Consider the following 26,086-nt stretch of genomic DNA (forward strand, 5'->3'; position numbering starts at 1 on the left):
GGTCTGAAGGGCAGAAAGAGCATCCCGTAGGTGCCAAGCGCTGAGCTCCGAATTTGACATACGTTCGCTCCCTTGGTCCTCCCAGCAGCCTCTGGGGCAGGGGTTGGAATCTCTTCCATGGACAGACAAGGGAGACTGGGGAGGTTACTCTGCTCAAGGTCACACTTTAGTTGGCATAGCAACTGGCATTTAAACCCAGTTTCTCTTCTCTTCCCCCACTGGGACCTTCAAGCCAGACCCTAGGGAAAGGGTGGTACCTGGGGGCTTACGTGGGGAGCAGAGCTTTGGGATGGGGGCCCCAGGTCAGCGGCTCCTTCCCAAGAACCCCCGGGGCTCCGACCCCTGCCTCGTCTTACTTGACCCCTCCCGCCCACATCTATTCATCTTCTGGACTCGGACCTCCCTTAATCCCAGGCTTATCTCCCTGCACCCCAATAGCCCAGCCCTCCAAAACCCCACCCCTAGGTGGACCCGTCTCCCCTGGGCGGTTCTGCCCCATCATCCTTCCAGTATCCTCTGGACTTATGCCCGGTCAGCCTGCCTGGTTCACCCTCACCCCCAATCTAGTCCTAGGGCCGTGACATTGGAGGCTGGGGTAAGAATGCCCCTGCCACACAACCGGCGTGGCCCCTGTTGTGGCTTCAAAGCCACGACCCTGAGAGAGGCCACCATCCCTCACTTACCACCCGTGAGGGCACGGGTTGGGATGTGAAGAGTGGGACAGCTCAAGGAAGCCCCGTGCCACCTACAGAAAGGTCCAGGACTCTAGAACCTGCCAGATCTGGGTTTCCATCTGTGTGGCAAGGTCAAAAGACCAACCGTTCCTGAGTGTCAGCTTTCTCGTCTGTAAAATGGGGATAAAGGTAGTACCATCCTTGAGAAGTTCTCGTGACACTTAACTGAAGAGATGGACATAAAGCACTTAATGTGTGGGAAGTTGCATAGGTCGTATGGAATAAAGGCAGCAGGAATAGATGTGTAGGGAGAAGTGGGGTTTGTGGAGAGGGGCCTGTCCAGAGCCCCTGCTTCCTCTGACCCAGGGCCCAGCCTGCTCAGGTCTGTGGCCACCAGCCAGCTCCAGGGTGGGGACCAGTTAGGAGGGCATGGAGGTCAATCCAGGACAAAGGTGACGGTGCAGAAGCTAGGGGGTGGTGAGCTGAGAAAGTTTGAGAGAATCCCAACCTCCACCCCGTCCCCGAGCTTTCCAGAGACACTCCCGATGGCTGTGTACTTACTGCGGGAGAGCTGCTAAAAGAGAGAGGCTTTGGGGTCTTTCAGAGCTGGGAAGGGGACTGGTCCAGGCCCGGTGCCCCGTGAAGCTGGCTCTGGAGGGCAGATGGACACCTTTTGGCCAACTAATTGCACTGGTGGTGGGTGGAGGTCTTCACCCTGACTGGCACTGCCAGCTGGCAAGGGTCTGGCTCCAGGGGAGGTGGGGTTCCCAGGCCTGGGCTGGCTGGGAAGTCAAATCCCAGGAGAGATTGGGGGGGGACCCCTAGAGAAAGATGACATTATTGTGCTGGGGGCTGAAGGGAGGGGAGAGGTTGAAGTTGAGATAAGCGTCTGTGTGGGGCTATTTCGCCTGGAGCTTGGAGTAGAAGGATGACGATAAGTGTATTTAGTGGGAATTTGGAGGAAAAGCCAGCCAGGGGCCCCCTGAGCTGTTCTGGGAAACGAGGAGGAAGCCCAGGACTGAGGCCTCTTGTCCACCTCTGAAGGCGGCTCTTCCTTCAAGAGGCTCAGGCTCTGGTGGTCAGGGACCCCCAGCCACGCCACACCCCCGTGTTCCGTGCACACGGAAGGCCTGTCCTTTCCTGCGTTACCAGCAGGGCTGCCCGCGACTGTTGACCCTGCCCAGTCACATACGTGTTTGCATCTGTGTGTACACATCTGATTATAAATAAGCAATAAACACATTTGATTATGAATAAGCAATCCACACCTGTGGGACACAACGGAAAAGTTGCAAAAAAGCGTAGAGTAAAAAGTAAACCCCTCCCCACCCAGCCCCCAGCCCCCCAGTTCTCCTCCCTAAAGCGTCACTGAGCCCAGTTTCTTATGTGACCCCCGAGAAAAAGCCTGCGCCTATACAGGCAGATCTATTTTTATCCTTGAAAAAAAAAAAAAAAACCAAACTTGTGCACAAGTGGTAGCAGATCACACACCCCATTCTACACCTTGCTTTTTTCACTTACCAGTAGCTCTCAAAATTTGTTCCAGAGCCTTTCGCTATAGAGAATTCTATTGTTTGGAGGTGCAATCATTTCTTTAACCATCATCACCCTCTTGACAGGCATTCAGGTCACTTCCGAGCTTTTGCTGTTACAAAACATAGTGTTGCCATGAAGTGCTGTCACTTCACTCGTGCACGGGTGTGTGTGGAGGAGAAATTCCTTGAAGGATTGGGGGATGGGGAGGTGCGTTTTTAGTTTCGACAGTCGCCACATTGTTCTGCATAGGTGGGGTACCAAGGACAGTCCCCAAAGCTGTGTGCGTGACACCCGGGTCTCCGCGGGCCGGCCAGCCCGGGGTATTATCGCACTTTCAGGTCTTGGCCGAAGTGATAGAAAAAAAAAAAAGTGTCTTATTGAGTTTCCCTTGCCTTTCTCTTATCACGAGGTTCAGCATCTTTGTCTATGTTTCAGAGTTACTTGCAATTCTTTTCCGTGAACGGTTCATATCCTTTGCCCGTTTCTCTGTTGGCTTGTTCATCTTTTTCTTACTGATTTATGGGAATAGTTTTTATATCAGGAAGATGAGTGCTTTGTCCCTGATAGAAGTTGCAGATATTTTCCCCCCGTTTGTCATGTGTTGCTTTTGGTTTATGGACATTTTTTTTCCACGCAAGATTTTTATATAGTTGAAGGTATCAATCTGTTGTATGACTTTCTGGAGTTTGTGTAGTACTTAGAAAGTACTTGGCGAATTCTTTTGCTTCGCCAAGATTGTATATTTTAAAACCCCGGTGATTTTTTTCTAGTTCTTTTAGAATTTCATTTTTCTTGTTTAAAACATTGATCCATCTAGAATTTATTTTGAGGTAAAGTGTGAGGAAGAGATCCTGCTTGATTTTTTTTTTTCCCCAGATGGCATCCTGGTTTTTCCAACGCCATTTGTTGAATAATTGATCTATTCCCCACTGACCTGAAATTCTACTTTCGTCCTGTCTTAAATATCCCATATATATTGGGGCATATTTCTGGCCTCTCTCGTTCATTGCTTCATCAGTCTATTTGGACAAGAACACACTTCTTTAATTATTGCAGCTTTATAATAGAGTTCAATATCTGTGCTAGTCTCCTCTGCTTACCATTCTTTTTCAGAATTTTCTTGGCTATTCTTTTGTGGTCTTTTAAAATGTGCACTTTCAAATCACCTTGTCTAGTTAAAAAATCCTCTGTGTGTGTGTTTTCAAAGTGTTGATTTTGTCCACTGTTCTCCTCCATTTCCGGTTATCCCTTCCCACTGAGAATGTGGCTAGCAGGCCTGCTGTGTACAGTAGTCCAAGTTGTGTACTGCACAGTCCTAGAACTAAGGTTGAGAGGAGCTGCTGGCCCCTGCCAACAGGGTATGAGCTCTTCCCTCCAGGGAATCTGCCCATCTACATATCCGATCAAGAATAGAATAGCTGCCTCTCCTATAGCGTGCGCCAGGCACCTTCCTAAGCACTTTATGGTTTTTAATTTATTTAAGCGTCACAACAAATATATCCCCAATTTACAGCTAAGGAAACTGAGGTGCAAAAAGTCGAAGTAATTTGCCCAAGGTCAATGATTTGTGCAGTCATGACACAGAAATCTGTTCCTGCACATAAGCGTGCGCGTGCACACACACACACACAGACACACACACACACACATAGATTCACACTCAGACATACAGATACACATGCCATCAGATATGCATGCAGACATACACAGAGACACACGTGAACACATACCTGCGTACATACACAGATGCACACAGGCACAGACGCTCAAAGACACGCACACAAACGCACATGCTGCTGTTCCCACCAGCGTCCTTTTCCCATCAGAGTCTTTCCTTCGATGGCTCACACACTCCCAGTCCCCCTGCTTTGGGGCAGGGCCAGTCCATCCAGGAAAACCGCCTGGCTGGACTCCCTGCCCTGGCTCTCAGCTCTGCATAGGGCCTCCCTCCCAAATCCCTGTACCCAGAGAGGAGGGGGCCTTTAGCCTTTCAGGAAAAGGAGGTATGACCGCATAGCAGGGACTTGGGGAGGGGAACCTCGGCTTCTGCCAGACCGCCTTGTTAGGATAACCTGGGATGAGGGATGCAGCTCTGAGCTGGGTACCCAGCAGGTTCTCAGGAAAGGCTAACCGCATCCCTCCCCCCTCCACTTCCCCCAAGTCATTGTCTCCAGCGGCCTCTGGAATCAACTCATCCAAGCAAAAGCTATTCGGTTCCAGACTGGCACCCCACCCCACCCCCGGGAGAGCGTGAGGAACGAACTGGCAAATGCAGACATGGGGGCGCATCGCCCAGGGAGCCGAGTTGCGGAGGCGAGGGTTTGGGTGCAGAGCGCGTGTGCCCGCGCGCGCGCACCGACTGTTCCGGCTCTGAGTCGGCCCGCCTCGAAGGGATTTAATCAGTGGGGGTTGGGAATGTTGTTGTTTTTAAACAAACGGGGGGTGACAGGAACTAACAGAGGGTTCTTTTTTTTTCTTTTAACATCTTTATTGGAGTATAATTGCTTTACAATGGTGTGTTAGTTTCTGCTTTATAACGAAGTGAATGAGTTATACATATACATATGTTCCCATATCTCTTCCCTCTTGCGTCTCCCTGCCTCCCACCCCTCTAGGTGGTCACAAACCACCGAGCTGATCTCCCTGTGCTATGCGGCTGCTTCCCACTAGCTATCTATTTTACGTTTGGTAGTGTCTATATGTCCATGCCACTCTCTCACTTTGTCCCAGCTTACCCTTCCCCCTTCTTAAAGACTCGATTCAAAGGGCTCTTGAAAGCTGCTGGAGAATGAATGCGCCTTTGAAGTGCGAACGTGTCCGTTTGTTAAACTGAGAGCGAGCCAGCTGCCTCCGAGGGGTGGGGAATCGTTTTCCTTGGCAAATGGGGGCTTGCCTCCCTCTCTGCCCTCCGCCACCTCCAGAGGTGCGCTAGGACCCCAAAGCGAGGGATCCGGCGTGGCGGCCACTCTCCCAAGACACACTCTAGAAGAAGCGCCTTTTCTTTTTTTCTTTTTTAACATCTTTATTGGAGTCTAATTGCTTTACAATGGTGTGTTAGTTTCTGCTTTATAAGAAAGTGAATCAGTTATACATATACATATATCCCCATATCCCCTCCCTCTTGTGTCTCCCTCCCACCCCTCTAGGTGGTCACAAAGCACCGAGCTGATCTTCCTGTGCTATGCGGCTGCTTCCCACTAGCTATCTATTTTACATTTGGTAGTGTATATATGTCCATGCCACTCTCTCACTTCGTCCCAGCTTACCCTTTCTACTCCCCGTGTCCTCAAGTCCATTCTCTGTGTCTGCGTCTTTATTCCTGTCCCGCCCCTAGGTTCTTCATATCAGTAGGCACCTTTTCAACCACCTTGAAGGCAGTGTGCTCACATGACGGTCGTGAAGAGTGAGGGAGAGACCTGCGAATAGGTAGCGTCAACTCCGAGACGGGAACGCGCGCGGTCACACAGAGAGACGAGGTGGGGCAGGCTGGTCCAGGGTGCGCCTCTTGCGCGTGTCTGCACCTGCCCTCCAGTGGCCCCCAAGGGGAGGGTCAGTAGCAGGGATGGGGTTCAAGGAAGACCCAGCCACGCAGTGTCCAGTGGAGACGGAGGGGATGCAGATGCTGTGCAGCCCGCAGGTGGACCTGGGCCCCAGACCTGCGTGACGGCTTGTCTCGAGTTGTCAGTCTGTGTTTAAGCTCAGAGTGAGGCTTTGTCACAGATGCTGAACCTTATCTGAAAACCAAGGGTGCCCAATTCCGGTTAAATCTGAGGGTGAGGCCCCACTGACGCTCCAGAGATTCAACGTGTGACGCAGGAGGGGCCCCGACGCCCCCACCCCTAGTGGGCTGACCAGCCTGCCAGGCCGCGTCTTGATTCACTCCCTGCCACCCTTGAAGTCACCCCCTCCCCGACTCCTGACACGTGCCCCTTCCTCTTCTTTGGTTTGTTCCATATCTTAGGCCAAAAGAATAGTGTCTTATGGTTTTCACCCTCTGGACCCCGAGGGGAAAGTTAGCACTCGGACCAAGGCATATCTGGGGCATCGAGGATGATGGAACACCCACCCTGGTGGGGACACCCACTCTCTGATGTTGGGGAAGAAGTGGACATTTGCAGAACATTTACTCTGGGCCAAGCACGGACCTAGCATTTTCACAATTCCTATCTTATTGAACCCTTGAGATATCAAGGTGGCTGTTTCTCTTCCCGTGTCTCCTGGTGGAGAAACTGAGTCTCGGAAAGATGAACGCTTGTCCACGCCCAGGCAGCTGGGAGTCGCAGGCTGAGCACAGACGGGAACGTGGTGCCAGGACCCCTCCCCCACCACGGGGCTGGAGGTCGGAACGCCCGGTGCCTGGCTCGCCAACAGCTTCCCGGCTTTGAGCACTGCCCGCCCCTCGGGGCGCACTGTGATGGGTGGAAGGTGCTTGCACTTGCGTCTGGCAAGTCTGGACCTGACTCCCCTTTAGCGGCACGTGGCCGTGGGGTCCCCGAGCCGTATCCCTTACCACAACGGGAGCGCTGCTGTGAGCGCCAGGTGATACGTGGGTGAGCCGGTGAATGGTGCTTTCTGGAGCTCGCTCCCTCCATCTGTCAGATGCAAGGGCTCGGCGGCGGCACGAACTCTGGGAGTCTCGCCTTAAGCCCGTCTTCTCCTCCATCCACGTTCCACCTTCATCAAGGCAGGTGCGGGACTCTAGGTCTAGCCTGCAGGGCTGGCTCCTCCCCTTCCAGCTGTGCTGCCCTGGGCGGGTTTCTAACCGCTTTTCTAAAAGGGGATTATGATCGTGTCTGGTTGTGGGCTTGCGTGTGGATTAAATGAGCATATGTTAAAGCCCCAGGAACAGCCCAGAACCTAGCAGGTGCTTCAGTCCTTGTGTCGTCTCCAGATCCTGGCTCCTCCCCCAGCCCAGCCCAGCCCCTAAAGGGCAGGTCTGCTCAATGATGGGCTTGGAGGCCCTCTCCCCGTTCCCCCCTCTCTCCCTGTCCTTTTGTCAACCCCCTTGTCTGTTTAACTTCTGCCCTTTTCCCCACTGGCCAGAGAGCGGAAGGCCTCTATTTCCACCCAAAGCGGTTGGTCTCAGTGGTCCCCTTAAGTCCGGGATCCGGAGTGTGTTGTCTCTGTCGAGGGCAGCCGTGGTGCGGGGGGTGGGGGGGGCTCGTGCTTGGCTGGACTGAGTCAGGTCACAGGGTTAGGGTAGGGAGCATAGCAAGCGCTGGACCCACACCCACGGCCCAGCAGTGCCATTTCCTCTGCCCCGACGGCAGCCTGGTGTGCGAACGGGGAGGCCGAGGCAGGCTGGCCCAGGACCCGGGATGGAAGATCAAACAGCCTGGCAGTGGAGGGGGCCGACCGGAGGGACTCTGCCCTTGATGCCTTTGCAGGGTTTCCTCCAGCCTTGGGAAGCAGGATTCAGGGCAGCCCCGTCACCCGCCACTTCTGTCAGCGCAGGTGTCCCTGTTTCCCTTTCCCTTTGGCTGAAGTGCAGTAAGCGCCGTCGACCCCCCCCCCCTTCTGCTCTGGAAGGAGAAACCAAAGCAAAGGGTATGGACGGGTTGGGGATCCCGAGGGGAGAGAGGTGGAAGGTACTGGAGCGGAGGGGTGGCAGCAGTGGCGGTGAGCTGGTGGGGTCTGGGAGGAGGGTGGCGGGGAGAACTCACTCTGAAGACAAGTTCTGCTCAGGCACGTGACCTTGGCAGGTTACCCGCTGCACCTGCCCCGTCTGCCTCGGGGCCTCCGGGCTCCAGCTGGGCAACCGCAGGCAGGTGAGCCGGTGATAACCAGCAACGTTGTGTCTCTGTTTCCCGCAGATGACGTGGCCCCCTACTTCAAGACGGAGCCGGTGCGAACACAGGTGCACCTGGAGGGGAATCGCCTGGTACTCACGTGCATGGCCGAGGGCAGCTGGCCGCTGGAGTTCAAGTGGCTCCACAACGACAGGGAGCTGACCAAGTTCTCTCTGGAGTACAGGCAAGCGTGCCGCCCCTTTCTTCCCACCCAGCCGCCAGGGTCCTGCTGTGTCCTGAGGGGGTACCAGGGCACTGGGCAGGGGCGCCGTATGGCAGTTTTGGTGGGGGAGCCCCTGCTCCAGTGTTGCTGGGAGGCTGGGGTGACAGAAGTAGGGGGCCAAGGCCGCCCTTGCCCAGGGTGAGAAGACGCTGCCCCGCTGCACCCGGCAGAAGATGGCTGGGTGGCCAGGCAACCGTGGACGGGGCAGAGGTGATGACTGAGGTAGGGGAGCCCGCTGCCAGCAGCTAGACTGTGGCCACGGCTGTGACCAGATCCCCACCTCCCCTCCCCACCGAGAAGAGCCCTGCTCTCTGGGGAAGCTATTGGAGGGGCCTGGGTCCAGCAGAGGGGTAGGGCATGCAGCTACCTGGGGTCTGTAAGGGGCAGACAGATTCTATTTGGGAGGGCAATTCGGGGGGGGGACATGGAGGTGGGACCTCCCCCGCCAGGGCCTTTGCGCTTATCTCCACTCCCTGCTGTGCCCTTGCACTGGGCTCTGGGTTGGGCTGCGCTTCCTTCCCCAGGACACTGCCAAATGGGGATAAGGGAGAACAGAGAGAGAGAGAGAGAGAGAGAGAAACAGGGTCTCAGTGAGAGCAAGTTTGCTACCAGAAGAGTGAGCAGTGGGGCAGCTACTCCCCAAGCCGGGTAGCCTCCAGCCTTTCTCCCGGCTCTCCTTCCCCCTGCTTCTGTCCTCCTATCTCGGCCTTTTTTATTGGCTCCTGACCCTGTGCCTGGCGATTAATCCCCAGGCCTGATGTGCATAATTGGTTTTGTTGGGGAAACAAGATTGTCTTGCCCTGGGGATGTTGATACAAATCTGCCACCAGGGACAGGAATGCAAACGAGAGGAGGGGGATTTAATTGCTTGAGAATCGGTCCTTTCCAGAAAACCATCCTTTTCTTCATGAAGCAGGGGGGCCAGAGTTTGGGGTGACCCCCATGCCCAGGTTCCTTCTGCCCCAGCCCTGGCCTGGATGGGATGGTGATGAGAGCCGAAAATTCGGCCTCTGTGCACCAGTGCCAAATCTCAGACACAGAGTTTGGGGTGAAGTAGAAAAGAATAGCTTAATTGCTTTGCCAGGCAAAGGGGGACACAGTGGGCTCATGCCCTCAAAAACTGTGTCCCAACCTGTGATGATTTGGTGAGGAGTTTTATAGCAATAGTTCAAGGGTGGGATTACTGGTAAGATTAGGGTGTATGCAGGGCCTGCACTCCTTTAATCTGGCCTCACGTGGTCTCTTTTTTTTTTTTTCATAAATTTATTTATTATTTATTTTTGGCTGCGTTGGGTCTTTGTTGCTGTGTGCGGCTTTGTCTAGTTGCGGCGAGCGGGGGGCTACTCTTCATTGCGGTGCGCGGGTTTCTCACTGCGGTGGCTTCTCTTGTTGCGGAGCTCGGGCTGTAGGCGTGCGGGCTTCAGTAGTTGTGGCACGCGGGCTCAGTAGTTGTGGCGCACGGGCTTAGTTGCTCCGTGGCGTGTGGGATCTTCCTGGACCAGGGCTCGAACCCGTGTCCCCTGCATTGACAGGCGGATTCTTAACCACTGTGCCACCAGGGAGGCTCCTCAGGTGGCCTCTTGATGAGCTTCTGTGGTTCTTGAGGTTATCAAACTGTGACCTTCCCTCTGGAATGAAAAACGCTTCATTAGTTCATCTTCCATTTGTTGGGGGTTTTAGTTCTGTAACGAGCTCAAAGATACTGTTGTGTGTGTCCCTTGAGGAGGGACCAGGACCTGCCCCAAGGCTGCACTGTTGTTTCTTGACTGCTCCTCCCTTGTCTCTGCATCCCCTCCCTTCCCTGATTAGCAGCTGTTCTGATCTGCCCTTTGGGACTCAGGGAAGGTCATGGAGGCTGAAGGCTATTCCCTACATACAAGAAATGGGGGACACAGAAAGACTTTGGTGCCTAGGAGCCCCACGAGGTTCTGCTTGGTTTCAGTGGGCGTGGCCAGTTTGGCAAAGGAGGGGCCAGGAGAGGCCGGGGCAGGACGACCACCCTCCCCTCTGTGGCTGGTGAGAGATCGGGACCAGGATGCAGGAGGCCCTCCAGGGCTGGCCACTCTGGGCCTCGGTTCTCCAGGGAGCCTCCCAGGGTGGTCCCCGTGATGGTTTTCAGCTGGGGCCCAGAGCCATTCTTGAATGCTGTCTGGCACCCTGGGCAGTTTTGACCATGTCCATGAAAAGCCCCTGCAGCCGCTTGGATACTGAACATGACTGAACGGGCACCCCAGGAGCACGCTGATGGCATGCCACGCTCTTAATGGTGCCCTTGCCCTCATCTTGAGCTGGAGGCAGGACCCAGGAGGAGCAGGAGAGTTGGTTCTTGATCTGTTTCACAGCCATTCTTTTGGTGCCTGAAGCTGCAGGGATGTGGGGTGGGCTTTACACAGAAGCAGATCCTGGCTCAGCCTCCGGTTCAGACTTGCCCAGCGATGGAATGGGCTTCCTCGGGACACAGTCAGCAACCTGTCCCTGGAGGCATCCAAACGGTTGTCAGGGTGCAGCTGTTGATGATGGTAATGATGATAACAGTCATTGGCAATGAAAAAGAATGTATTACCTGGCAGACGGCGTGATGGGCGCTCTGAGAGCGTCTTGTTTAATTCTGCCAGCAATCCCACGGGTAGGTTCCAGTGTTTTCTCTATTCTACAGACGAGCAAACTGAGGTTTAGGGAGATGAAACAGTCCACCCAAGGTCAAGTTGTTGAGTTGGGCTTCACATATAAGTCACATAACTACAGGACTAGAATTCTTTACCATCCCCCACACGGCCTCCCGTTGAAGAAAGACTGAAGCCATCGCCTCCTCCGTGTGTATCCTAAGCATCTTTCTGCTAACTGTGCTCTGCACGTTCTAGAAAACAAAGCTCCATTTCAGAGCTTAGTTGGGTGGAAGTTATTCAGGGAGACGTAAATGGACGTCCATTCGGGAAACTCATCCTCCTGCCTCCTCATCCCCAGGAAGGCTGGCTGTTACAGCAGGGGATTCTTTTCTTTTCTTTCTTTCTTTCATTTATTTTTGGCTGTGTTGGGTCTTTATTGCTGTGCGTGGGCTTTCTCTAGTTGCGGTGAGCAGGGGCTACTCTTCGTGGCAGCATGTGCCTGCCGTGTGCCCGAGGACAAGTCAATCAGGATTTTCCTCTAATCAAAAATATGCTGTGGGCTTCCCTGGTGGCGCATCCGCCTGCCAGTGCAGGAGACACGGGTTCGAGCCCTGGTCCGGGAAGATCCCCCATGCCGCGGAGCAACTAAGCCCGTGCGCCGCAACTACTGAGCCTGTGCTCTAGAGCCTGCGGGCCACAACTACTGAGCCCACGTGCCACAACTACTGAAGCCCACGCGCCTAGAGCCCGTGCTCCACAACAAAGAGAAGCCACCGCAATGAGAAGCCCGCACACCACAACAAAGACCCAACACAGCCAAAAATAAATAAATTAAATTAATTTTTTTAAAAAACGAGCTGTGCTCACAGGGAAAGATCTACACTCCTCAGTGTGGCCTTCAGAACTCTTCATGTTCTGCTCCTGACAGCACCTGCTTTAGCTCTTGCTGTTCCCATCTGAGGTAACACATTCCCACCAAACAGGACCCTCACACCACAGGTCCCAGGACAGTTCCTTCCACATGCCCTTTTTTCTGCCTTTGTCCAAACTGTCCTGTCCCCTCCACTTGGAATATTGCCCCTTTCAGAACCTTCTGTCTCTCTCCTGCAGGGTTCCAGCTCTTTTGGAAAGCCTTTCCTGATAGTACACATATGTGTTCTCAATAAATCTCTCTCCCTCTCTCTCTCAAACACACACACACTCATTTCTGCCTCTCTCTGCCCTTTGTGACTGTCCATAATACATCCTATTATACTCTGCCTTCTAATTATTTACATGAGAGCCTGCAAATAAACCACAGAATGAAGTGAGAGCCTCAGGCACCTTGGAGGTTCCAGGGATCTCAGGTTCCTGGAGGTTCCAGGAATCTCAGAACCAAGAACTTGATACTGCCAGGCCCTCTCCCCTCTGGGCTGCTCAGCTGTGCCCGCCTCTGGGTTCAGACTTCATTCTCATGCAGTGAGTGACACTGAGAAGTTTGGGAATCACAGGCTCACAGCCACATGATTTCAGAGTAGAAGGAATTTCGCCATAGGAGTTCCATGTAGAAAGTCCCAGGGAAGGATTCTGATTGGTCCAGCTTGGATCTGCCCTGACCAATCCCAATGGGAAGCAGCATGGAGTGCTGTGATTGGCCAGCCCTGCATCATGTGTCTACTCCGAGCCATAGGGCATTGCGCAGCAGCTCCCACACTAGAGCCACGTGGTGGAAAGCAGGGTGAGAGCTCTTAGCAGAAGAAGGGAAAAGGGTGGTGGGGCAGACAGTAGCCCCCTGTGTCCACTTTACCACCCCTGTCTCCTGTGAGGGCCTGGCTCATAGCAGGTATTTTTCCTTCCTTCCTTTCTTTTTTTTTAATTTTGAAAATTTTCAAATCTTGGAAGAATTATAAGACAGTACCGTAAACACCTGTATACCTTTTTACCATTCCCCAGTTGTTAATATTTTGTATCATTTGTACTCTCTCTTGCTCATTCTATGCACACGTAGATGCACGCATCTTTTTTTCTGAATTATTTAAGAGTTAGTTGCAGACATCATGTCACTTCACCCCTAAGCAGAATTTCCTAAAAGCAAGGCATTTTCCTACAGAACTACCACGCACTTTTCACACTCAGGAAATTGCACATTGATAAAATACTGCTGTCTGACACACAGTCCACATTGAAATTTCTCCACGTGTCCCGATTAGATCCTTTGTGGACATTGTTATTGTTGCTGTTCAGTACAGGATCTGATCAAGGACCGCACATTGGATTCAGTTGTCATGACTCTTTAGACTCCTTAAATCTAGAACTGTTGCTCATTTTTCTTTCCTATCTTTCACGGCATTGCCATTGTTGAGAGTTCAGCCAGTTTTGCAAGATGTCCTCCAAGGATATTACGTAGATATACGTCCATTTCAACGCTTCACAGTTACAAGCACCTGAAGTCACTTTGCGCCATTATCGGTGATGGTGGGTCTTACCAACTGGTCAAGGTGATGTTTACTAGATTTCTCCCTTGTCCAGGTATCGATGTATCGTCTCTCCTTTGAATGATGACTTGAGACTCTGTGAATATTCTCCTCCCCAGGAATTTCCCACCCAGTGGTTTAATAGTCATTGATGAGTCTTACCTGAATCGATTATTATTACCAAGGTGGTTGTGATAAGCAGATTTTTCATCATTCCTTTTACTTATATGAGTTGGCTCGCTTTCTTTCTTTCTTTCTTTCTTTCTTTCTTTCTTTCTTTCTTTCTTTCTTTCTTTCTTTCTTTCTTTCTTTCCTTTCCTTTCTTTCTTTCTTTCTTTCATTTATGTTTGGCTGTGTTGGTCTTTATTGCTGTGCACGGGCTTTCTCTAGTTGCGGTGAGCAGGGGCTACTCTTCGTTGCAGTGTGTGGGCTTCTCATTGTCATGGCTTCTCTTGTTGTGGAGCACAGGCTCTAGGCGCACAGGGTTCAGTAATTGTGGCACGTGGGCTCAGTAGTTGTGGCTCGCAGGCTCTAGAGCTCAGGCTCGGTAGCTGTGGCACAGGGGCTTAGTTGCTCCACAGAATTTGGTATCTTCCCGGGCCAGGGCTCGAACCCGTGTCCCTTGCATTGACAGGCAGATTCTTAACCACTGCACCACCAGGGAAGCCCACTTGGCATTCTTTCTTGAAAGAGATCTTTCCTTTCTCATCCCCTTTAAAATAATTTAGCATCAGTACAAACTCACGGATAATTTTTTCTATTTAATTTTCCCTAAGTTAATCCATTCCCATCATCATTTGGACACTCGTAGTCACCCAGAGTTGGCCAGTGGAGCTTCTTCAGGCTGGATCTTGAGTCCTTTTGACATGTCCCCAGTGGATTTCTAGCACTTTCTTGCTTTTTGCCGCAACAAAATATTCGTTTCCGCTTTTGAATGAATGCCTACTGAAAATCCCATCATGGAGGAGATCGGTCAGCAGCTTCTCATTATGATTGTCTCACCACTGCTTTTTGCTGAGGATTTCCTATCTCATCCAAACCCCAGGTTTTTGTTTTTGTTTTTTTTATCAAACTCCAGGTTTTGAGTCGAGTGATAATATCCAATTTTCAGGCAGAAGGATGGCTGAATTGACTCAGCAGGTTGAGTGAAAAGAAGATTGGAAACACTGCCGTAAATTTAACTGTTTCCCACGCCGCCTCCAAAGGAAGAAGTTTGCATCCCATTCAGTCTCCAAGGGTGTTTATTCTCAGTGGGATCTGTACCAGAATGGGCCAGGGGTGTGCGTATGTGTGAGAGAGAGAGAGAAATCTACAAGAAGGAAAGTCAGTGCCTCCTTCTGAGTACCGGTGACCCTGGGGAGTTTGTGGGTCCGAATCCATCCATGGGGGCAGAGTGGAAATAGCCTGGACTTTGGGGTTAGGCCCGCGTGAATACAATCACACTCCTACCGCTTACTAGCTCTGTGACTTAGGGCAGAAATACTGAGCCACCCTGAATTTGTTCACTTTGGAACTGGGCACGGTAATGCCTACTTTAGGGGGTTATCGTGAGGATTAAATGAGATGCTATGGGACAAATCCAGTCCCGGGTGCAACAGACATGAAATAAAGGGTACCTGTTAGGATTTTACAGGGTATCATCTTGATAGAATAATGAGGCAAATAACAAAGCCGCCAGAAATCTCGTGTGCAGGTGAGCACACCTTCCTCCAAGGAGTCCCAGGGCTCTGGTTATATATATGCTTCTTTAAGTCTCATATACACATTTAATGGTTATGAGCGTGCAAAGCACATAGATGTGTCTGCGTGACTTCCTGACTCTATGGGTTAGTAAACCCACATAAAGGTCAGGTCCTCTCTGTTGCCTCTGGAGCCTCTCCCACCACCCCCCTTCCCTCCCATGCGGGGGCATCTCTCCAGGTTGAATCAGGTCAGCCTCCGTTTGCATCCATGTCACCAGCCAGGGCTGCATGCATTGGGACTATCCCCCCAGCCCAAGAAATGGCAGGTCAGGCAGTGGCTGTAGGGGAGGAAGGGGGATGGACATTAACCTCCCGTCCTTGTGACCGTGTCCTGGCAGAGTCTTCAACCAGATTATTTTGTCCCACCTGGGTAACGCCTTCTGCCATAATTAGTCTCACACTTAAAATCAAATAGGAAAAACAAATCAGCTAGGCAGACCACACACACACACACACACACACACACACACACACACACACACACACACACACACGTTCCCACACGCAGTCAGGCACGCGTATCCATAGAAAAACTGTTTATCCAGACTCACTCGCTTTCAAGAACTTAATATACATCATTTCACAGCAACACTAGGAAGTGTTATTACCCTCATTTTGCAGACGAAGCTCACAGAAGTTCCAGAATGTGGCTGGGCTCATCCTGGGAGCAGCTCCAAGAGGTCCGTCACCTGAGTGCGTTTTGCCCTTTCTGCACAGATGCACACAGGTTCCCGATTGGGTTCCTTCTGCCCCACTTTTGTCATTGTGTGTCGTTCTCTGGCCCAAGAGACAAGAAGCCGAGGGCCCCTCAGACCCTCTGGGGGGCAAGCGTGTGGGTGTGAGACCAGCTGAGGCTGAGTCCGTCCTCCGAGGCCCCAGATGGGCCTTGCTGGGTGTGGAGACGGGCAGGTGTGTGGAGGGGAAGCTCAGGTGAGCCAGGCCGGGCGTCTGGCTGGCCCCCGCTGTGTCCTCAGCCCTGCTGCCAGCCTGACATCCTTTATGGTGGAGCTGTAGCATCTGGGAGGTGCACAGGCTCGGTGGTGGGGAGAAGAAAGCCCAGTCGAGGCAGAGACCCACGCGTGAGATGGCCCCGGCTGTGGTCACAAAACAGGGGACCCCTGCAGAGCAGCTGCAGCCTTTGAAATCCTTCAGAGGAGAGGATGAAGAGAAACTCCAGGGCTTCCCTGGTGGCGCAGTGGTTGAGCCTGCCGATGCAGGGGATGCGGGTTCGTGCCCCGGTCCGGGAGGATCCCACATGCCGCGGAGCGGTTGGGCCCGTGAGCCGTGGCCGCTGAGCCCACACGTCCGGAGCCTGTGCTCCGCAACAGGAGAGGCCACAACAGTGAGAGGCCCGTGTACCGCAAAAAAAAAAAAAAAAAAAGAAGCTCCAGTGCCAGCTGCTTTGTCTCTGCCTTCTCCTCTGGCCTCCCCTTAGACATGAGAGCAGGCAGCAGAGGCCAGGGAGGCAGAGGCTGGTGGGCTTTCCAGAGGGCACGTGCCACGTGGGTGCCAGGAACCAAGCCACACTCTTCCCCACAGCGGTTCTGGGAGATTGGTGCTATTATTATCTCTGCTTCTTAGCTAGGAATCACAGTTCAGAGAGGTCCAGCGACTTGCCTAAGGTCACACAGCCAGATCTGGAGAGCCAGGTTTCACCCAGGATCATTCAGACCCCAAGCCTGTGTCCCGCCCCCTGCTCCGAGCTGTCTTGCCGTGCTTGTCCTCTGCCAGGGCAGCGGCACTGCCAGGGCCCAGCTTTCTGGGCATGGCCCCAGCTAGCCTTCTCAACCACGGCAGAGGAACTCTTCACGGCTAACGTATGGAACGTAGCATGGCCCAGCCCTGCTTTAAGCGCTTCACATACGTTAACTCTTTTTTTTCTTTTTGCAGTACACGGGCCTCTCACTGTTGTGGCCTCTCCCATTGCCTCTCCACCCCATGCTTGGCCCGCGAGGGCCACTTTCACCTAAGTTCTTGTTCTCAATCCCTGGACATCAGCAACTCCTAAGGGAAGAGACATGAGGGAGGCATCTTCCTGGTTCAGCTCCCCACCCAGGGCCCAAAGTCATAGGACTAAGATGGGCCAGGTCTTCTCCCTCCAAGCCTGATGAAGAAACATCAGGATTGGGCTTCCCTGGTGGTGCAGTGGTTGAGAGTCCGCCTGCCGATGCAGGGGACGCGGGTTCGTGCCCCGGTCCTGGAAGATCCCACATGCCGCGGAGCGGCTGGGCCCGTGAGCCATGGCCGCTGAGCCTGCGCGTCCGGAGCCTGTGCTCCGCAACGGAAGAGGCCACAACAATGAGAGGCCCGTGTACTGCCAAAAAAAAAAGCAAGAAAGATCAGAAGATGCTGATTCGTTCACCAGGCGGAGACTTAGGACCTTCTGCCTGCCTGGCATAGAGCTAGGCAAGAAGGACAAGACCAAAGGCAGTGCCAGACCCTCCCCCCCAAAGCCCCCCTTCCTGCTGCCCTTTAGAAATGTTGGTTCCAGCCAAGGGGCAAGGTGTGCACTCATGACCTGTAAGCGCCTGGGCCGAGGAGCCACAGCAGGTGCTGGAGGCCAAGAGAGTATCCTAGAGAGGTTTCGGGCAGCTTCTGGAAGTCGTCGAGCTTGAATGGAGAAGGGAAGAGTCCTTGGGTGTGGCCAGGCAGTGAATGGGGGGCAGCTCTCCTGGTGCAGCAGGTGCTGGGTGCTGCTGACCTTGTGCTCAATAAGACAGGAAGACCCCTGCCCTCATAGATCATACAGTCCAGAGGGGAAGCAGATTTAAATAATTCTACAGGTATTAGTGAACTCCAGTTTTTTTGTTGTTTTTTTTGTTTTGGGGGGGTTTTTTCTTGGCCGCGCTGCCCAGCACGTGGGATCCTAGTTCCCAGACCAGGAATCGAACCCCTGCCCCCTGCAGTGGAAGCGCGGCGCCCTAACCACTGGACCACCAGGGAATTCACGGGACTCCAGTTTTGATAAGTGCTGTTGAGGGAAAGCACAGGCCAGAGAAGACGTTAGTGAGGCAGCTGAGACCTGGATGCGCAGTTAGCCAGGGCTGGTGGCGGGCGGGCGGGTTGCCCAGGGAGTGGTGCGTACACATGTTGAGGCGGGGGGGCACCCAACGAAGGCCAGGGAGGGCAGGATGCTGGAGAAGTGGACGGGCCGACGAAGGTGGGGCTTGTCCTCTGTCTTGGGGTGCTCTTATCTTCTGCGAAAAGCTGTGTGGAGCCCTTGAATGGTTGTTCACAGGGAAGGGACACAATCGGATGTCCATTTAAAAATGATTTAGCCCAGCAGCTGGGTGGGAAGTGGACTGGAGGAGAACGGTTAGGAGCTGGGCTGCTCAGTCACAGTGGGAGCGGCTGATGGCTTGCACCATCTTGGTGACAGTGGAGATGGGAGGAATGCATGGGTGTGAGACTTCTGTAGGAGATGGAATTGATGAGGCTCCATCAGCTGGGCGTGGCCAGTAAAGGGAGGAAGGTGGGGCGGTTGAGGAAGGAGGCACCGGAAGAGCAGGGGCTTTGCGGGACGTTGCTGCTTGTGGTGGTGGGTGGTTGACCAGACATCAGGTCGAGAAGGCCAACAGGCAAGTGGATGTGAAGAAAAGCCCGAGCTGACGGTCTTGATTTAGAAGTCCACGTGACTGTGACAGCCATGGGGAGGGGGAGGGGAGGGACTGGACCCAGCACAGGGGAGAGAGCGCTAGGGTCCCAGAGGTGGACAAAAGAAAGGAGGTGACAGCCAGCCCAGCACAATGAGGCCAAGAGGCCAAGACGGAGGAAGGAAACGGAGACTGGGGTGTTATGGAAGGAAAGAGGGTGTTTCGAGAAGGACCAGGTGGTCAACTGTGTCAACTGCTGTGGATGCTAGCAACTCTCCGCTAGATTTAGGGACACGGATGTCCGGTGACCTAAGGAGAGTGGGGATGGGCAAGTTGAGGAGCCAGTGAAGGAGGCACTGAGCGTCGGGGATCCTCAAGGCAAAACAGGAGTGAAGAAGCGGATGTCGGTCGGGAGGAGTGTGATGGTGGCGACCGGCTGCTGCCCGGTGCTGCCTTGGGAGCTGGGGGAGGCACAGCCAGCACGTGATGGCGGAGGAAGAACCATGAACGCCAGGGAGAACGTTCTGAGCTGCATCCTGCAGGTGGTGGGTGGTCTTTGGAGGATTTGGGTCGGGGCGCTCGAGACCCCGTGTAACCTGGTCCTGCCTCTCTTTCCAGCCTCTTCTCTCACCCACCCCCTGCACTAATGGGCTGAAGGATGGATTTCCTGATGGTCTCTGTTATTAAACATCGCTGTGCTTTTGCTCACCTCTCTCCTCCACCTGTGCTGTCCTTACACACCTCTTCTACCTGATACTCCAAGGTTCAGCATCAGCATCCCCTCAATAGCAATCTCAGTCCCGACCCTGACTCACTGTATGCCTTTGGGCAAACTACTTCATCCCTGCCTCAGTTGCCCAGTCTGTTAAATGGGAACAATAAAACGAGTAGCTACCTCCCAGGGGTGGAGAAGGTCCATGAGATCAAATATGCGAAAGAGTATCTGGTCATCAACGGCTCTGTAAGTGGAAAGGGTGGCCTGAAAGCCACCAAATAAATCACGAATCCTGTCTACCTCTCTCCCCACCTTACTCTTTCGGCCCCGGCCTCATCCCCACCCTCCTGGGAAGCCTGGGCTCTTCTTCCTCAACAAAGCCAGATCCCATCTGTCTACATGCAACCGCTTCGGGGTCGAACTGACTCCAATTTGACCATGAGTTTGGACATCTTGTCTGAAAATTGAAGGCTGCTGGTGAGAAAGCTGAAGTGCAGGAATTAGTTATGATGAAGCATAAATTGAATTTTAATAGAGATGTCCGTGGCACGGAGCCAGCTTACTGAGGCAGAGGGAAGGTAGTAATTAAAAGTTAACGAGTTTAGGGCTTCCCTGGTGGCGCAGTGGTTGAGAGTCCGCCTACCGATGCAGGGGACGCGGGTTCGTGCCCCGGTCCGGGAAGATCCCACACGCCGCGGAGCGGCTGGGCCCGTGAGCCATGGCCGCTGAGCCTGCGCGTCCGGAGCCTGTGCTCCGCAACGGGAGAGGCCACGACAGTGAGAGGCCCGCGTACCGCAAAAAAAAAAAGTTAACGAGGTTAGAAAGGTCGTAACCCTCCGGGAGGGGTGGGGAAGGTGGACCGAGAGGAGGAAGAGGCCCCCGGCCGAGCATGCTGTCCTCTCCCTGACCCGGAAGCCCCTCTCCCGGCTCCCAAGGATCCGGGGGTGAGGGGAGGCTGCAGCGAGTTGCCCTGCTCGCCCTTCCTGGGCACCCAAGGGGGCCCGCAGCAGCGGGGTGGGAGCAGAGTTTGAGGGACCCTCCGAAGACACCCCGTGCTGCCCGTGAGGAAGATAGTAGCGGGAGTGGGGTTTCTCGACCTGGGCGTTCTTAACGTTTGGGGCGGGGTTGTTCTTTGGTGTGCATTGTAGGGTGTGTAGCAGCGTCCGTGGCCTTGTTCCCCTAGATGCCGGTAGTCCCCTCCCCGAAATGTGACAACCAAAAATGTCTCCAGACGCTGCCAAATGTGCCCTGGGGGGGGCGGCTACGTCACCCCCACTGAGAACCAGTGATGTAGAGTGAGGCGGCAGTGCGCCCCAGACTCTCCTAGCTGGAGCCAGAGTCAGGGGCCTGGCATGGGGGGGAGAAGCTGGAGGTGGCTGGCCACCCTCTGGTCCCTCTTGGGGTCACTTCCTGTGGCACGGAGTTGCTTTCGTCGATGCTGCATTTGCATTTGGTCCTCGGTGTGGGATGCAGGGGGCGGGTGTGACAGCTCCATTGCTCAGACGAGGCCAGAGGCTCAGAGACCCTGAGCCTGGCCAGCGCTCATTCACCCCGTGGATGGAAGGCACCGGCTCCCCCAGGTGTCAGTACTGTACCCTGCTCTCCTCTGGGCAGTCCCGCTCTTTGAAGCCTTGGTGAAGGCTAAGGCCGTCGGTGGAAGGGGTCTCGGTTACCTGGAGCAGCCCTGGCCTGGTCCCTACAGGTGCCCAAGGTGACAGGGTCCTGAGGCCCTGAAACCTGGCCTATCCCACTCCCGGGGGTGGAGGCCTCCCCTTGCTTTAGGACAGGTCCTTCCCGGACCCAAGGGGACCAGCCACTCTGATGGGGAGTGACGGGAGAAGCCAAGAGAGAGGCGGGCAGGAGGCAGAGAGGCCCCGGAGGACCAGGGCAGGTGGTGGGCAGCGAGGGGCACGGCTGGCTCCCCTGACCTCAGGGTGTCGTTGCGATAATGATGCCAATTAAGATGAATAAGTTCAAAATGTGAGGGGAAAGAGGGAAAAAAAGAAGCAAGAGATTCTAAAACGCTGGCTGTCTCGGTTTCCGTGGCAACCTGTTTCCTCACTCTCACTAATGGGTCCTGGCTTGGGCAGGGGGTGGGCCCCCCACTGCCGGGGAAGCTGGAGATGGACGGTAGGTGTTACCTTGCTGGACTTGAGCAGAGGGCAGTGGGGGCCGGGGGACCCTCGCCTGGGGCCTTGGGACAGTCACAGCCACAGGACGGCTCCCCGGCCCCCGGGCCAAGCTCGCCACCTTACAGGCCACCGTGGCCTGAGAGGAAGACGACTTGCCCCAGAGTCGGGGTGTGAGTTAACGTCAAGGTTAGAATTCACGCCCAGGCCCCCTGAGTCTCCATCCGGCGCTGCTTGGATTTCATCGGGCTACGAGTACGGGCGAACGCGAAGACTCCAAGACCCAGTTAGGTTCAGTGATTTTTCCTTCGTCAGGTTGAGCGTCTCAGGATGTGCGGGGGACACACCAAGCTAGGGGTGGGGGTCATTCCCAGGCCCTGGGTCTCAGGCTCCTTTCTCTCCCCTTGGGTATCCGCTGTGTCCTCTTGATGTCCCCGTGGTTCAGAACATCACTCCGAGGCTTCACAGCCCTGAGAACCCTTGGGAGTGGGGCAGGGAGGGCATTTCCCTGAAGCCGTAGGTTCCCCCTGAAGCTGGGGCAGGCAGGGAGGAGCTGCTCCCTGTCTCCTCACTGACCCTTGTGCAACTGGCACAGCTCTGGGGGCCCATCCATGGCCCACGTGAGCCCTCGTGACTGAGTTTAATGCTCACTGGGCGGTTGGAGGAGGATGTTACTAGGCCTCCCATTGTATAGATGGAGACACTGAGGCCCAGGGGGTAAAGTGACGCGTCCAGGGTCATGCTGCAAATCAGGGCTGGAGCAAGGGACGTAGACCCGCTGGTGGCCCCGCTACACGGAACAGTCTAGAACACACAGGTGTGCACACATGAGCCACACCCTCTCTCCCCCTCCTCTCCTGCTACTTTCTGATCCGGGCAGCCCTGGGGACAGGTGGCTACGTCCGCCCAGACTCCGCAGAGTGCAGACAGATCACGCACGTGCAGCATCGCCGCTGCCTTTCATGATAAGGTCCCTGAGGAAAGCTGCTCTCTGAGGAGCGGAGGCTATTTATTTCTACCACAAGGAAACTTAACATGCGAATTAGGAAGGGTCTGATCCTCTGTCACCCGAAATTGACATATGTAAATTTGGCCTGAATCCCTGGTAACCAATGCGCAAAGATGGGCGTAGGGCAGTGGACGTGTGATGATGACCAAGGTCCTTGGGGAGGGATGGGAGGTGGTCCCCAGCAGAGGCACATATGTTTGTCATGAGGGAGATTTCAATGCATGGAACTGAGATGTTCATTCTCCCTCCTCACACAGCTGGTCTGGAGACGCCAGGTTGCCCTGAGAGCCTCTCTCTTTCCTACCCCTTCCCCAGATCTTCCTGGGGGCACCCCCCAACCTTGGCTCTCAGCCAGGACACAAAAACTAATTTGATCTGGACTCTGTTCTGCACTCAGGCAGGCAAATGGTCTAGACAGATGCCTGGGGAGTTGGTAATGACCCCTGCTTCCTGGGGGCTGACCTGGTGCCTGACTCCCCTCTCCCCACCCATTCCCCTCAGAGACCCGTCAGGCCCGTTCATGGGATTTCTCAGTGTGGGAGGATTCAGGTGGTCTCTCCCCTGTGTCTTTGTCCCGCCAGGAGGAGTCTCTGCTGTGACCCACTTTCTGCTTTCTGACTGATGGGGCGCCGGGGGTTCTGTGATTCTGAACTTCCCACCCTAGCCAAGGAAGAGGTCTGCTCCCAGCTGGCTGCCCAAGTCCCCTGGGGCGCAGAGCCTCCTGGGGGTGGGCTTGGAGGAGGGGTGGGGGTTTGGGAGCAGGGGTTACAGCTCCAACCCGCAGCCCCTGGGGGCTGGGAGATGCCAGAGAATTCTACAGCTCAGTGTGAGCAGGGAGCAGGGAGGGGCTTCCTGCCTGCAGAACAGGGAATAGTACCCAAGAAAGACAGTCTCCCCAAAGGAGATCGGGCACAGCCCCTGGAGGTCGGCGCACAGTACGGCACGTCCAGAAGCTCCAGCCACGGCAGCTACTCCTTTACCTTCGACCCCTAGGGAGCATACAAGGAGCAGGGACCATGCCCACAGGAGACGCCCAGCCTGGCCTCTGCCACAGCTTCTGGTCAGTTACCTCCTGCCGTCCAGAAAACCACCCCAAACCTCAGTCACTTAGACAGCCGTGATGTGTCGCTTCTGTGCTGGTCCCTCCTGCGTGCTCTCGTGAAGTTGCATTCGGCGGGCTGTCATGGGAGCTGGGCGTGGTGGGGACAGCTGGGCTGCCTGTCTCTCTTCCTGCCGTTTAACATCCTTTGTGGCATGGTGGTCTGGGGCAGTGGTCTGAGAGGGCCGTCGTGGACGCTGCAAGGCTCCTGAGGCCTGGGCTGTGGAATGTTCCACCACATTCTGTGGGTGAAGGCAAGTCACGAGGCCAGGCCAGATGTACGGGAGAGTGGACGCCACATCCGCACTGGAGTGGCTGCAAAGCATGTGGGCCCCCCCTCTTCAGGCTCCCAGCTCTACCGAGGTCTGGCCAGTGCCCGGCAGCCCACGCAGATCACCTTTTCCAGATGGCGGCTCTCAGGCGGGTCCCCAGGGCCCCATTAACGCGGTTCTGGTCTAGCTCTTCCACCAAGTATCTCTGAAGTCACCTTCGCCGGTGACTTTGGAAAGCCCAGAGAGGATGGGCAGAGGTCAGAGGTGAGTCACGCTGGACCGAGGCCAGAACGGTCTGGGCTGGTGGGCTTGTCTGTGGGGCCCCCTGTCCAGGGTCTGAGCAGATGTCGGGAAGGACAGAGAAGCGGGGGGCTGGCTCTGACCCTTGAGCTCGGGGCGGCCTCCGTCACCTGCTGACATTGGACGTGCAGCCGCAGCTCAGACACTGCTGCTCAGGCTAACTTGCTGGGCAGAAGCGTTGGGCCTGGGATTCGGCGGCTGTTAGAGGGGGCTTAGGGCAGTACTCCTTTCCCCCAGGACATGCTGAGCGAATGAGAAGAACGTGAATGATCCCAGTGGCAGCTAACTCTGGGCGTGTGCTTACCACATGCCTCATGCCAGGCGCTGTCCTAATAAGCACGTGACAGGTATTATGTCATCCTCACAGTGTGCCTTCAGGTAGGGACCATGGTGTCGTGGTAAAGAGCACAAAATCTAGGGGCCACCTCCTGGGGCTCTGCCACCTGCTGGCTGTGTGATCTTGGGCAAGTTCCTTAGCCTCTCTGTGCCTTGTTTTCTTCATCTTTTTCAGCTGCCAAATTTGGATAAAATGAATTCTGACCTCGTGGGGTAGTTAAAGAGGAATAAATGCATTATCACATGTAAAGTGGTTAGAACTGCCTGGTTTATTTACTGTAATTGTTACTATTACTCCTATTTCGTAGTTGAGGAAATGGAGGCACAGAGAGATTAGGCAACTTGCCCGAGGTCACACAACAAGTAAAATACACAGACAGTCCAAAACCCTCCTTCTCCACCTGTGCCCACCACACCCTAGAGCATTTGCCTCCCAAGCCCCCCGGCACAGCTCTGGACACTAGTAGTTGTTGGTGCCTGTTTTCTGACTTCAGTGGAAGTGTGGCCAAGACTCTCCCAAAGGGAGAGGCAACCCAGAGCCGGGAGCTAGGGGAGGGCTCGGGGAGTGGACACCTTCCCTGCCTGGATGCTCGAGCCTTGGGACTCGGAAAGGAGAGATGCAGCACCACCTGAAGCCTTGCCCCAGGTAGAGAGGAAGGACATCCGTTCTGACCTTGAGCCAGGGCTGGGCGGGAAGGGAATGGGCAGCTCACCACACACCCCGCCCTGCCCGAGCTGCCAACAGCAGACATTGCAGCACGGCCAGGGGGCCTCTTCCCAGCTCCCCTCGACCTGCCTGGGCAAGCTGGGGGGAAACCCGGGGGTACAGTGGGGCATCCTCCAGCCTAATCAGCATTCAGTAATCCCACAAACATCTGGCCTGGGGAAAGTGGCAGTCCGGTGAAGACCAGGGAGCAGGACTCAGCCATGCAGGAAGCTCGGGCTGGTCGGGCAGAGCGTGGCGGGTTCACAGCATCACCTGCACTCCGTGCCCACCGGATGCACATCGGCCCCGCCCTCCTTAGTATTAATTAGCTTTTATCCCTTGTGGTAATTAAAGGGACCATGGCAGAGTCATTTCTGCCCTAAGAGGAGCAAGTCCTTGTTCCCTTCTGTCCCCTGAGATTCTGAGATGTCCAAGGGGTGGGGGCTGGCTGAAGGAAATGAGGGACTGGTCCTGGGACTGGGGAACAGGGCCTTTCTAAGCAGGTACGGCAGCAGCAGTAACATTTCATCTAAATGTAAGGAGCTGAGGGTACCCCAATACCACGAAGACGGTGGTCATGCTATTATTATGGTTGTTATTATCACTGTTGACACCCAGAGCCTAACGCAGCACCTGGATCATTGTGGGCGCTCCACTCTGGGTCAAATGATTAATAACGACGGCAAACACATCAAGACACATTTCTCGAGTGCATGTGGAATGTCAGACCCCGAGCTAAGCACTTGTCAGTCAGTTCTGCTAAAATGAGGTATAAAACGTTTGCAAAAGTCACCGCACTGTGCAAAATCGTGCAGTAGAAACCACAGGGCTAATGGGGGAAATGGGGTGAGGGAGCCACCCTCGAAAACTTCATTAGGGGGACTTCCCTGGTGGCGCAGTGGTT

The 26,086-nt window shown here is 54.6% G+C and overlaps 1 protein-coding gene across 1 annotated transcript in view; it reads left to right on the forward strand.

Moving 5' to 3' along the window:
* The window catches only part of SDK2 (sidekick cell adhesion molecule 2), a 263,746-nt gene that overhangs the window by 114,168 nt on the left and 123,492 nt on the right, over window positions 1–26,086 (forward strand). The window contains exon 2 of the mRNA XM_079904193.1: window positions 8,024–8,183. Coding sequence (XP_079760319.1) covers window positions 8,024–8,183 — 160 coding nt within the window. The remainder of the gene's footprint in view (window positions 1–8,023; window positions 8,184–26,086) is intronic.

The sequence above is a fragment of the Stenella coeruleoalba genome (assembly GCF_951394435.1).
Source record: "Stenella coeruleoalba genome assembly, chromosome: 19".
NCBI lineage: Eukaryota > Metazoa > Chordata > Mammalia > Artiodactyla > Delphinidae > Stenella > Stenella coeruleoalba.